Source organism: Notothenia coriiceps, unplaced genomic scaffold, assembly GCF_000735185.1.
Source record: "Notothenia coriiceps isolate Sejong01 unplaced genomic scaffold, NC01 NC01_scaffold00005421, whole genome shotgun sequence".
NCBI lineage: Eukaryota > Metazoa > Chordata > Actinopteri > Perciformes > Nototheniidae > Notothenia > Notothenia coriiceps.
In genome coordinates, this window is record NW_011338122.1 from 64,138 (window position 1) to 77,609 (window position 13,472).

Here is a 13,472-nt window from a genome sequence, read left to right on the forward strand (position 1 = left end):
CTCTTCTCATTCTCTTCTACATCAACATGTGTCCCCTCTTCTTCATGTCTCTTCTACATCAACATGTGTCCCCTCTTCTTCATGTCTCTTCTACATCAACATGTGTCCCCTCTTCTTCATGTCTCTTCTACATCAACATGTGTCCCCTCTTCTTCATGTCTCTTCTACATCAACATGTGTCCCCTCTTCTTCATGTCTCTTCTACATCAACATGTGTCCCCTCTTCTTCGTGTCCCCTCTTCTTCATGTCTCTTCTACATCAACATGTGTCCCCTCTTCTTCATGTCTCTTCTACATCAACATGTGTCCCCTCTTCTTCATGTCTCTTCTACATCAACATGTGTCCCCTCTTCTCCATGTCTCTTCTACATCAACATGTGTCCCATCTTCTCCATGTCTCTTCTACATCAACATGTTTCCCCTCTTCTTCATGTCTCTTCTACATCAACATGTGTCCCCTCTTCTTCATGTCTCTTCTACATCAACATGTGTCCCCTCTTCTTCATGTCTCTTCTACATCAACATGTGTCCCCTCTTCTTCATGTCTCTTCTACATCAACATGTGTCCCCTCTGTGTAAAGAGACTCTGAAAGTTTCAGGAACAAAGATTCTCTCTCTTTTTGTCCTGATCCATTTCTATAAAAACCTGTCTGAAAATGAGCTGATCAGATTTTGGCCACTTTATGATGTCATAACGATNTTATGTTGGTACACACACCATAATATATATATATATATATATACGGCCGGCGATTTTGACCCACATTATGGCCGACGATTAGGATTTGACAATGTCCTCACATAAAACATTTTTACACATTGGAAAGAAATAAATATTAAATAAAAAGAAAAAAAAATACATATGAAATTCATGTAATCCGGATAGAAACCGAGAAGACGACATTGTTTACATTTACATAAGACCTAAGGATAGTAAAATTCATCTAACATACTAGTCTTATTTAAATGTAACAATGTCGTCCTTTTCCCTCGGTTTCTATCTTTCCGGATTACAATGTTCATAAGTATTTTTTTCTTTTCTTTTTATTTAATATTATTTTTCCTTCAATTAAAATGTTTTTTATTTAGGACATGTCAACCTCCTAAATCCTTCGGCCCATAATGTGTCCAAATCGCCGCCGTATATATGTAGTATAATATATATATAATATTAGTGTGTGTCCAACCAATAAATTTGTTGTTCCCCCAACCAGAACACAACATCACGTACCTATAACCATTAAATAACTTTGCAAAAATTGGAAAAGGAAAGTCATGATTAATGCAAAAAAAATGACACCCCCATGAAATTTACTATGTCTAAGTGTCCAATGATAGAAAATGAGGTAGTGTAAAAGTTTTTTTTCTTTATCCCGATAATAAATTGAAGGTGGGTGTCATTTAGGAGTAGTCGAAGGGAAAATCTATTCAGAAAATATTGTACTTATTCACAGGCCTACACTAGCCCCTTGAGTGGGTTCACAGTCTTTGTGTTGGAGTGGAGAGAAAGGTAGGTATGGTTAGAGATTTGCCCCGACGTTGCCTAGACTATGTCTGAATTAAAAATACTGCAGTCTTCTCCCCACGAGCGATATACCCGTTGGAGAGGTGGATAGTCCCCTACCCCCCAACCGGTGCCGTTCTATAATTATCCTAAGGCGATATTTCATATAATAATAGCAATAAGGAGATGATTAGCAATTAATTTTCTGACATATAACTACTGATAAAACCATGTAGGAAAGTCTAAATGATCAAAATACTGTATAGTATCTTTGTTTGCCAGATCAATATTACGTTACTTACTTTTGAACCCAGCGTCCAGAGTTATCTATCGTAAAGTTTCGTAGATAGTTTATAAACACGTATGAGTGTCGTATCATTTATTACAACTCTTAATAAATTGACTATAATATGTTATACATAATATAGATCTATTCTAACTATTCTATTTAAATTGTAAAGCCTACAGTCCATAAACTTGTTAGTATTATTTTTGTGCTTTAATAATTATTATTTTGGTCTTAAAACACTTATATGATTACTAAATGTATTGGTGATCGTATTAAATTGTACTAATGTTTACTATCTACATCGTTTACTATATGGTGACCTCTAGGTGTTTTTCATTATTTAGAATAGAATTCTACTATACCGATGATCTGGTATATAACTCTACCTCCACCGTTGGGTTAGTTAGGGTCAAAACCTGTTTATACTTGGCACCTAATGTTGTATGGTTTGAAAGTTTCACGACAAGCTGCTAGCGTATTGGGATGCGCGTGTGAGTTTTGTTAGGTTAGTGTCTCGTACTCCTTGATAGTCAGTTTCCTCAAACTAGTTGTCGCTTCCGTCCTTCTCTTATGAATGTAAGGCCTTTCACATTATTATTTTGTTAGATTTCGTTTTACTCTGTACGATTGCTGGATGCGTCCTAGACTGCCTGATGAACACAAATAATAGTTTGTTTTTATTTGTCCTTATTTTTAATACACAATAACAACTCATTTTACCTCTAACGTGCCTCCTTTATGATATATGATTACGTGTTTATAATATTCTATTTCGTCTAATTATAATATTGATTTATTGTTATTACGCGCACTGTGTGATATTTAAACTGCCCCTTCCCCATCGTTATTTCTATTGTGGTAATTTGTCAATGTGGTGTATTGTATTTATTATAGCTATCGTCGCAGGGATCGTTGTGGACACCATGTACTTTGCAACATATGGCTTTGTGAGCGCATTAAAGCATTATTGTCGTTTGATTTCTAGTACATTGTAGGTGACGTTGGGGGGGGGTTATAGTCTGTGTTGTAGTGTGTGATATTGGTATTTATTGAAACGTTTTACACCTTTCCTTCAAGTACTATACGTTTTAGTTACTTGTGGGGTACTTAACATGAATACAGAATCACAGTTACTATCCTTTTACTCCAATCACATTTCAAAAAGAAATAGGCTATTATTTTAACTCCACCACAGTAATCCATCATCAGCTTTCCTTTTTAGATAAGATTTAACTCACAATTGATCATAACAGGCTTCAAAATACATACATTTTCATATATTACCAAGTTGTTTCATGTACAACCCACACAAGTATCATGTTAAATTAAGCTCTGTTGCTTGGATATCACTAGATCCTGTTATCAGCGTAATATAAACGTACATAACGATTGATGTGTAAATTAGCATAATTACTAGCTAGCCTCTAGCTTCTAACTGCCGCGGCCGCCTCGTTAATATCAAATCCATCATAACAATCCAGTACCATGCTGTCATGAACGCGTGGTGCTGTTACGTGTACGCAAATTGACGTGCTTGATGTGAACAAGCCCTTTGGGGGACGTGGTTAAAGTTGCGCATGCTCTATGAGCGCACATACGGGTACTTCTCAGGCATGACAGGTAATCTGTGACGTTTCGCTCTCTCAAAAGTTGGCCCATTTTGTCTTAATGCGCCAATGAGCAGCTCTCAAATAATGAGGCCCCGCCTCCCGCGCTGTATCCAGTTCTTATTATAGAGTGGCGAAGTCACGCCCATCTACTTCCGGTCCATGGGACCTTATTTCTGAAAAATGATGTATTGAAGTCAATGGAGAGAGAAAACTTATCTTTCGATCCCGTTTGAATTGTGCCATGAATTACACATATGATGTTTGTCAATCTTAAAAAGTAATTTCCATGTCAAAAAAGTCACAGTTTGTCGTAAAACTGTTGAAATATAAGACTATAAGACTACTAGAAAGACTACAAATCCCAGAGTCACATAAGTGATGTCATAACTGTTTTCCTCCACTAAGAGATAGCTAAGATCAGATAGAATCTATCTATATGGCGCTGGCTAAGATAAGATAACTTTAACAATATGCCTGTGTGCTTAGTACCAGGTTGTTATCATAGTAGTGACGGCCATCTTGGTGACGTGTGTTGTTCTGCTAGACCGGAGATGTAGTTCATTCAGTGTTTCACACAAACAAATGTGTTACTTCACAGTTTTACGACACATTTTTTTTTTTTTGACTTGCAAAATTATCTTTTAAATTGACAAACATGTGTAATTCGTGGCACAATTCAAACGGGATCGAAAGATTATTTTCGATCCCGTTTTAATTGTGCCACGAATTACACATGATGTGTGACTACTGGGATTTGTAGTCTTTCTAGTTGCTTATTTTTCATAGTCTTATATTTCAACAGTTTTACGACAAACTGTGACTTTTTTGACATGGAAATGATTTTTTAAGATTGACAAACATCATATGTGTATTTTATGGCACAATTCAAACGGGATCGAAAGATACGTTTTCTCTCTCCATTGACTTCAATACATTATTTTTCCGAAATAAGGTCCCATGGACCGGAAGTAGATGGGCGTGACTTCGCCACTCTATACATCCATGGGTATGAGGCAGGGCTTGAATGGGTGATCTGTTTGGTATTTTGAGCAAAACACTTCAGAGACGTGTTTTGTAGATATGGCCCTATAATATATTGTTCAAATAAAGCATAATAGGTGAGCTTTAAGTTTTATTTTCATGCAATGGTAGCTACAAGGCAGCCCTGCAGTAATATTCTGTTATTGTTCAAAAGTAATAATTCGACCTTGCAGGTATATGCAGCAAAAGTGTCGTTCAACTTTTTGTCAGACAACTGCATTTATTTTTCCTGGAACCCCCTGTGCTTCCCCAGAGATGTTTGCCACTCTGATGGTTTTTTCATAGATGGTTTAACACTGCTAAATATGAACTACTCTTAAATATAAAAATAATCAAGGGTTGTCAAAAGGGCATCATCAAGCATAACATCAAGGCTACACTTTAATTACGTTTCTTTTTCAGCGGATATGACATATTAAAAGCCAGCAGATGACAGCATGCAATTAGTCTATTTATTAAAAAAAAGATATTTCAAGGCTGAGGTTCAACAAGTTTAGTCAATGAGGCTTCCCGTCTCTAACTCATCATTGATCATGCATGTCAGCATCTCTATATTTCTATAAATCTCTGTTTGTCCTCCTTGTCGTTACATTATGAACTGGTTATGAGCTGATTTTCTGCTCACATACCTATTAGTTCTGTGAAGATACTTCATTGATGTTTGCACCTTTCGATAACAACCTGAAAACTAATATATTCACAAGCTGTGAAGTCATTTCCAAACATCATTTCACAGAACTCTTCTACACCTTTTTTTGTATCACCGCTACTGCGTACTTCAACTCCCACACACTTGTTGGGATTTTTGTTGAACAAACACTTGACATGAGAGTGGGCACAGCATGCACAAACTTAACAATGCATGCAATCTGACAACTCTCCTAGCAAAGTAGTAAAAGGAACAACAACTGCACTCACAACAGGAGAAAACATTTGTAACCAGTTCTCAGGTTTCATATTTGTATATTTTTGCCTCTACTTTGAAATGTTCACAATGTATAAAAGGTCTTTATGGTTATCATACTGCCTGTGCTGCAGCACCCCTTTTTACCCTCTGTCTGAAAACAGAGCCCAGTCTGCTCTGATTGGTTAGCTGGCTGGCTCTGTTGTGATTGGTCAACTGCTTAGAGATGTCCCACCCATTAGCCTATTATTTAACTTATTTTGGAGCGCTAGCCAATAGAAACACGAGTGTTACGTAGTGATGCCACTATGTCGGCGTAAACAAAGGAGTCCAAAGGAGGCGCTTCAGGCAGGGGGGGATTGTGTGTGGGAGAGAAACTCCTTCTGGTAGGGAACTTTGGGATTTTAGTATTTGCAGACAGGAAAGAGAAAAACTCAAATATTAGCATAAATATTCAAACACACAGCTCGATATACTTGGTTCTCAGAGACCCCTCGTCTTTTCCTGTATCCTTGTATAACTTTTGTGACATAATGCAGTATCACTTTTTGAGGATTCTGCTTGTGGCAGGATGGACGGTCCATGCGTTTAGTGGATCAGAAAGATTGTTACTTTCCTGAAACTCACAGCATGAGCTGGTTTCCCTCCATGGAACGTCATTTTGGAACTGGGTTTTGCCATGTTTTATATACATTATACATCTATGTTGAGGCTATGAACCGTTAGTAAAAGTGTAAAGACACCTTTTCTCCAATATCCGAGGCGAAATATGCAGTGGAGTTCTGCACTTCCTTTCTGATCCACCTTCCCAATTTGGAGACTGCTTTAACCTTTAAACAGGAATGTTATGTTAAAGGCCAGCATAAGTTTATCAGGACATCTAAAGTGATTTAAAATGGGAGACAGGGCCACAAACTCTGTTACGGCCCGTCCACACAGCGGCGTTGGAAGCTTCTTCCAACGCTTCTGCCCATTCACTTTGAATGGGGTGACGTCACTTTTCGCCAAACTGCATTGTGGGAAGCAGAGCGGAGCTTTCCTGGCGTTTCAGGCTGCAAAAGTTGAGCAATGTTCAACTTTTGAAGCTTCTGAAGCTTCTGAAGCTTTTGGTGGAAGCGTCAGCCAATCAAATCATATGCCAGTACTAGCTCTAGCCAATCAATGATTGGCTAGAGCTAGTACTGGCATATGATTTGATTGGCTGACGCTTCCACCAAAAGCTTCAGAAGCTTCAGAAGCTTCAAAAGTTGAACATTGCTCANGATCGTCTCACCGTAGCTGTTAATCTGATCAAAAGACGTGTTCAATGGCATTAAAACGAGAAAAAACGCAGCTGAATCGGTTAATCCATAGGTTGATAATGTGTCTGTGTAATCATTATTTTCATTTATAATCCATAATTCAATTTTTATGTAAATATCGGAGAGCAAAAGTTAGCTGCTAATGGTAGCCACCAGAGTGGCTGCTACTTCCGGTCTTTGCTTTGCGGCAGTTTAATACACACACATGACCAAATAAGGACTATGTGGGAGTTCCCCTCGATTCCATTGGCTCTGACGGTTAGAAAGAGATGTCACATGTCAAAATCCAGCAGGGGGAGCCAGAGATATGAGATATCCACCCAAATGGCCCCAGAAGAGGTTTTTTGTTGTGCTAAATCTGTCTAAAAAGGTCAAATATCACTTGTTTTGCATCAATCTTGATACAGGGTACTTATTATATGTTGTACTTTGGATTCCTAAAGCTTTTAGTCTACTAACCCATCATCCAAGGTTAGTTTTCACTATAAGTACAAAATATCTTTTGGACGGACACTATAATTTAAAGTTTTTTTACCATGTTCAATCTGAATTTTCTTTAAAATAAAAACATCTATATTGAATCTGACTTTTCTACCTCCAACTGACAGGTTTATCATTACTTTGAGAAAAAAGATTATTAATTTAACCCTTTTAGAAGGGAAGATATGGTCATTTGTTCTGGGAATGTCATTTTCGAGCCTGAAACCTGAAAAACAGGCTCGGGGTTTAAACACAAGTTTACTTTGTTAAGTGAGTTCTACCTCTGCAACAGACAGTGGTGCAATGCCTAAACATTCTCATTAAAAATCCATGTCGCAGGCAATGTACGGTTACTTTCTTTAAAGTTACATGTAAAAATCAGCCTGTTGTGAGAGTCCTAATCACTGCAATAGCAATCTTACGACCAGCTGCAGGGTGGAATTCAAGAATATTCAAGACTTGACTGGTAAAATCCCAGGAAAAGAAAAATAGGGCAGCATAAAACCTTGCATGAAAATACTCAGTCAGCGCTATAGAAAGGACAGTATTGACGCAGAGAAGTGTAAAGATATGATTGAAGGTCATTTTAATAAATTACCCTAATGAACTCATGACTTCATTTGAAACTCGTTTTGAAGGATTTGACACTTGACTGGGATTTAACGATGTATTTGGATTTAGTTAAAATGACTTGAGACAGTCGTGTTAGAATAGATTCAAATTAATAATTGCTTGACATACTGTAGACTAGTCTTGAATGACTATGAGTAGAGTTCAACGTTTCTGGAGTGACTGACACTTGATTTCTACTTGTCTCAAATGCTTAATCCTGGACTGAGACCTTTCTCGATTTACTCAACCCTTGACCTAATCTTGTCTCAAATGACTTCCCTTAGACTTGTCTCAAATTACTTGGTACTTGACTTTGACTTGTTTCCATTGACTTGACCTTTGACTTGACAGTTGACATAGACTTGTCTTTATTGACATTCCACTTGACTTGTTATTTCAACAGGCTTTCTCCATCCTACACAAAGCTAACCAACCTGCACAACAAAGAAAATTCAACCGACATCACACTGCAACCAAAAGGATTTAGGACTTTTGCTTTGAGAGGACAAGTTAGTATTTTTTATCAGACATGAAGTAGTTGGGAAAAATATGTGTCGTTATTAATAAATACCAATCCCAAGTGTATCAGACACAGTGATCAGACGTTTTATTCAACTTTTGTCATGACCATAGATTAAATGTCAATAATTCAAAGTCACTCCAACAGAAAATTTGATATTTCAAAGCGAACATTGCCCGGTTTCCAAGAGAATTTGGCACAAAGTAAAAGGTAAGATCATGTTGTGTAAGTGTGCTTTAGAGTGTTATGCTGACAAGCAGGTTACAGGTCAATGAATATATAAAGGAAAGAGAGCATTCAAAAATATCAATGAGAAAACCGTTCTCGCAGCGCACTCTTCCAAACGGAGAGATCACAAATCAATAAAACCCAAGGTCCATGATGCACAAACTGTGCTTTAGGCAGTGTTAAGCAGAGATGTGTGTTGGCTAATCCATCGCTTTATGTTCTCTCTGTAGTGAGACTTGTGATTTTCCTACTGTTTGTTCTTTATATAATGGTAAACACGGATAGGAGAGGTGTGTGTGTGAGGGAGCAAAATCAGAAAGACTGTGATATGTTTTGGTTAATTAGCTGTCTGCAGTCCCCAAATTTCTGCACTATTTACCTTGGCCTTCAAAGTCTCTGCTTTCAGCTTCATCCACCCGTGTGTTTGCTGGCAGTTCTTCATTTTGGTTGTGGAGGAGGAAAGCCGTCATTATAGTCCCTCCAAATTGGGGCCTTGACCCTAGTGACAGTATTCTCGGTGGCATGCTGTTTTTCACCTGTATCACACACCTGCCAATCCTCAGTATGTGACATCATTATCTCCTGCATTTTTCCACCAGCTGGATCAGTTCGCAATATGCAGCAGAAACCTATCTCCGTTTCCCATTCAGAGGGAGACTAAGCTCTGGGTATGCCTATACAGTAGATTGTGGGCATGAGGTCTGATATGAGCAGGGGAAATTAAGTATTAAAACTAAAAACAGACAGATTCTTCTCCCACTGTATCTTGAATGTGTGACTATAATCCATCTGCATGATAAAGATGATACAGTATATTCCAAATAATGCACATGTGTTAAAAGGGGGTGTTTTTGCATGACATGGAAACACAGAATTTGCATCCGATAGAAATTAATTTAGTGTAATAGGGTTTCTTGACTATGTGTTATAAAGATATTCTGACCATTCACTGACAGTTGCATCCCTTGTTGTACACACTGTGTATATTTACAGTATATGTATATTTACACATAACATGTGATATACCTGGGTTCCTTTAGAGAAGTTGGAGTAACTGTCAATTCGTAGCCTGTCTTGTATGTAACAGTTACTTTCTTGGTCTCCAAAAATAGTTGTTTGTGTGAGTTTTGGCATCATCACCGAAGCCACGATTATTTGAAGCAGTGTCATTCATTAAAGGTTTTTTTTATTATTTACAACATTTTTCCACTATACACCTGGTCCACATCAGATTCAAGAGCACAGTTTGGTTTCTCTTCACTCGGTTATCCAAAGAAATTATCGAAATCAATGTCACTGATTTTAAATATATAAACCGGATCCATTTCCAGGTCCATAGTGAGGTGATTCTGGTCCTATTGATATTGATATCCACCAAGAAAAAGAGACTCTTTGGCCACTGAGGGTTGAATATGACGAAACCTTAGCGACAACAAGTACCTCTTGTTTTGAGTTCTGTTACCCTGGCCCCCTTTTCCCTTCACTACACAATCCCCTCACTGCGCTTGCTCCTCCACACCACCAAGGCCGTCATGAGGAGGGTGACCAGGATGGGCACTGCAATGAAGGGCCCCAGGATGCGATTTGGCGGGTCCTGGAGAAGCCGTCCAGACAGCGAGCAGTCATGGAAGTAGTGTTGGTGGACTCGGATAAAGAACTCATCCACCAGTCTGTTGGGCCAGAAGCAGTCCATCTTCTGCGCCACCAGGAATGTGCAGTTTGTTAGCTCGCCGTAGAGTCTGCATATTAGCGACAGAAAAAAAAGGAAAAAAAAGTTACACAGTGAAGATCAACTGACCGTTTTCAACCTCCACTCTTCTTTGTAAGTGTTGTAATGTCTGTCAAACTCTTCAATCTCACATGGCAAATATGAAGGTGCCACTCACATTTCTTGGGTAATGTTTTAACAAAAGAAGGACCTTTTTAACTTACTTCTAAATGTTTGAAACTGAAACATAAGCTAGTCACTGGCTTTGGTTAGCTTAAACTAATGGCTAATGCTTACTTTTCAACATTAGCACTAGTGAGAAGAAGGTTAAAAAAAAGGTAAACCTGACTCTTTTTCAAATCTCCAATTGTCAAGGGATTGGGTTTATTTAAATACAATAAAGCTAACCCTTGGGCTAGTAAGCAATGCCACTGTAAGTACTGTTGTGAGACATGTAAACGTTTACTACTGAGCAAATGTTTAATCTATTCCTTAAACTTTTTATATTCGGAAATTCTAAAGAAGACAGTTCGGTGTCATTTACATCAATTACACATTTGGATAGGACTGCCATGCCTAGTTATTGTTGCTACTATTGGACTATTCAGAGAAGTTTAGCTAACGATCGACATTTGCTGTAAAAAATGATGATGTATCCACTGTCAAAGGTTCATCTTTATTCCTTAATTCACTGTGTGTGTGTGTGTGTGTGTGTGTGTGTGTGTGTGTGTGTGTGTGTGTGTGTGTGTGTGTGTGTGTGTGTGTGTGTGTGTGTGTGTGAGAATTTATCTTCATAATAGAGGTAATGGCCCATGATTATGAGTGAGCACACCAAGGACACTGCAACTGCACAAATGAAGGTCATCACACATATAGTCTATAAGGTACAGGCAGCATTTCACACTTATAGACACCAAACACAGAAAAACAGTCAAACCTTTGTATTGATTTTGTCAGAAAAAGAACCAGTTTTTGAATTATGTATTAAACTGATGTTAATGTTAAAATGATTTTTGAATGGTCAATGTTCCATGAAGGGAGGCCAATTTATGTTGAATGCACCTCTTAAAATAGAGAATAAAAGCAAATGATTTGCTCTTCAGTCCTGCTTTTGAAAAACATCCTTGCATATCTTTTAGTTACTGATCTTTTAAAGTTGTATTGATATATTTTTGAACTCTTTTGTGGCTTGGAAATCTTCAATAAAAAAAATGAAATACTATTATCTTATTACATCACATGTTATTTAGCAGAAGCTTTTATCCAAAGCGACATAGAGTATGTACACTTCAATAAAGTAGTCATGACTAAGTGAACAATTTTGATGTTGAGTAAATGCTGAGGGACTGGGGATTGAACCGCTGACCCTTCGATTGGTAGATCAGCGCATAATCACCCTGACATTTCCCTACTTGCAAATCTAGAAGACTCAGAGCAACATTAGCACTTATATGGAGTTGTGTCTCTGGCCACCTGACTAATTTAAGTCCAATATTCACTTCATTTTTAACTCTGATTTAGTCTCCACCAATTAATGATGGAAATATGTTTAAATGCTACTAGGTCGCTAACTCCACTTGCCTGCCATCTGATGCTGGGATGGTAGAGTAGAAACAGGTTTAGTAAGAGCAGTGAGTGTGAATACATTTACGCCCACAGAACTCCAAATATGTAAAATGCTGTGTGATAATTCTCTATGGGGTACATTGACACAATAGTTATTAGGGTTGCCATCACATCCAAACATTGTCGGTAGTGTAGAATTTCTCCTCTACCAGTCCCTCTGTGATGTGCACCGCTCAGAGGTAATGTTTGTTTAATAATCTGACATATTTTGTTAGTGCCTCCCCATACAGAGTTTCTTTGTGGAAGTTTTGGGGATGTAAACAGCTTAGGGCTGGTTGGCATGGAACCAGCACTGCAGAGCACTACAGTAGCTTTAGGTGGCAAACTCAGTCTCTCTGGGCGTGTTTTTTTTCCTCTGCTCTTTCCTTGAAGTTGTACAAATCAGTCGTAGAGGAGAAAAAAAAGAATGCTGGTCTAATGAGCTCTGAGGTTTCTGGGAATCTTTATGAGTCACAGAGTAAAATAAGTCACATCAGAGTCGAGGCAGGGGTGGTTACACAAAGAGATATCAGTTACTAATTCACCTCATCCAGCTAAGGTTATATTGAAACTGATGGTGCTCAGATTCTACACGAATTATAGTGTGTAGGTGCAAAATGTAGTCCACTGTCATTTTCACATTTCCTTTTAATCATCTCAGTTAATTAAAGAATACATGAAGTGAAACAGCCTGTGTGACATGATGGCGGTTATACACCTTACTGGTGGAACTAATCGTATTTTTTAAAGAAATATTATATGCAAAGGTTTCCGCTTGATCTTAAGAGCAGCCTTTGTGCCATGAATAAGACATGCAGTGCTGTGCAAATGGGGACTGGGCTCTGGTTTCAAACAGAGGCTTAAAAGAGTTGCTGCTGCACAGGAATGAGAAAAATAAAGCCTTTTTTTTTTTACTTCAATGCATGTCAACATGTCACAATAGAGTCACAAAATACAAATATACACCTGAAAATGAGCAAATATATATTTACATTTCATTCTTAAAAAGTGTCTAAAATGTTAATCGCTGCCAGTATAGAATTGGTTCAGAAATATTCACATTTTTGTGTCATTTATCTATCACCCCATATGTGTAAAGCCTAAAAAAAAGGCGAAGGAAATTGTTTTCTATCAGCTCAGTGTGAAGGTAATGAATAAACAGCAACCTACAGAGTGGTAAAATGATTACTGCAGTTATATTACGGATGTGGACAGTTGCAGATACTAATTGGTATCTTCCAAGTTTAAAGTTAGAAAATGCATTTATGACCGAAGCCTTTAGTTTACATCACTAGGCTTAACAAATGCCAAAGTGCTCCGCTTACTCAGAGAGCCAGACACCCTATGCTGGATGCTAATGTAAGCACTAATGGATGTTCGGATAAATCATTCTCCAAGTAGTCTACTCATGAACCAGGCAGCATTGCATACATTTTGATTCCAGTTAAGATTTGCCATCTCAGATTAAATCTCAGGACGGAGAAGAGAAGGTTGACATGGAAAGACTCAGTGTATTTAGACAAAGACACAGAGAAGCTTTCCACAAGATTGGCTATTCTAAACAGTAACGGCCCGTCCACACAGTGGCTTTGGAAAAAGCTTGCCGGCGGGCGTGTCTGAAGCTCGACCAACAACCAATCACATGAATCTCCCGCCCCTCAAAGTGAATG

General features: G+C 38.1%; 1 protein-coding gene across 1 annotated transcript; it reads right to left on the reverse strand.

Moving 5' to 3' along the window:
• Positions 1 to 8,749: 8,749 nt before the first annotated feature.
• Positions 8,750 to 10,236, reverse strand: LOC104942905 (receptor activity-modifying protein 1-like; the record flags this gene model as incomplete). The annotated part of the gene is made up of 1 exon (XM_010768215.1): positions 8,750 to 10,236. A coding segment is annotated over one exon (264 nt), but the record flags the coding sequence as incomplete, so codon positions are not given.
• Between the last annotated feature and the right edge of the window lie 3,236 nt (positions 10,237 to 13,472).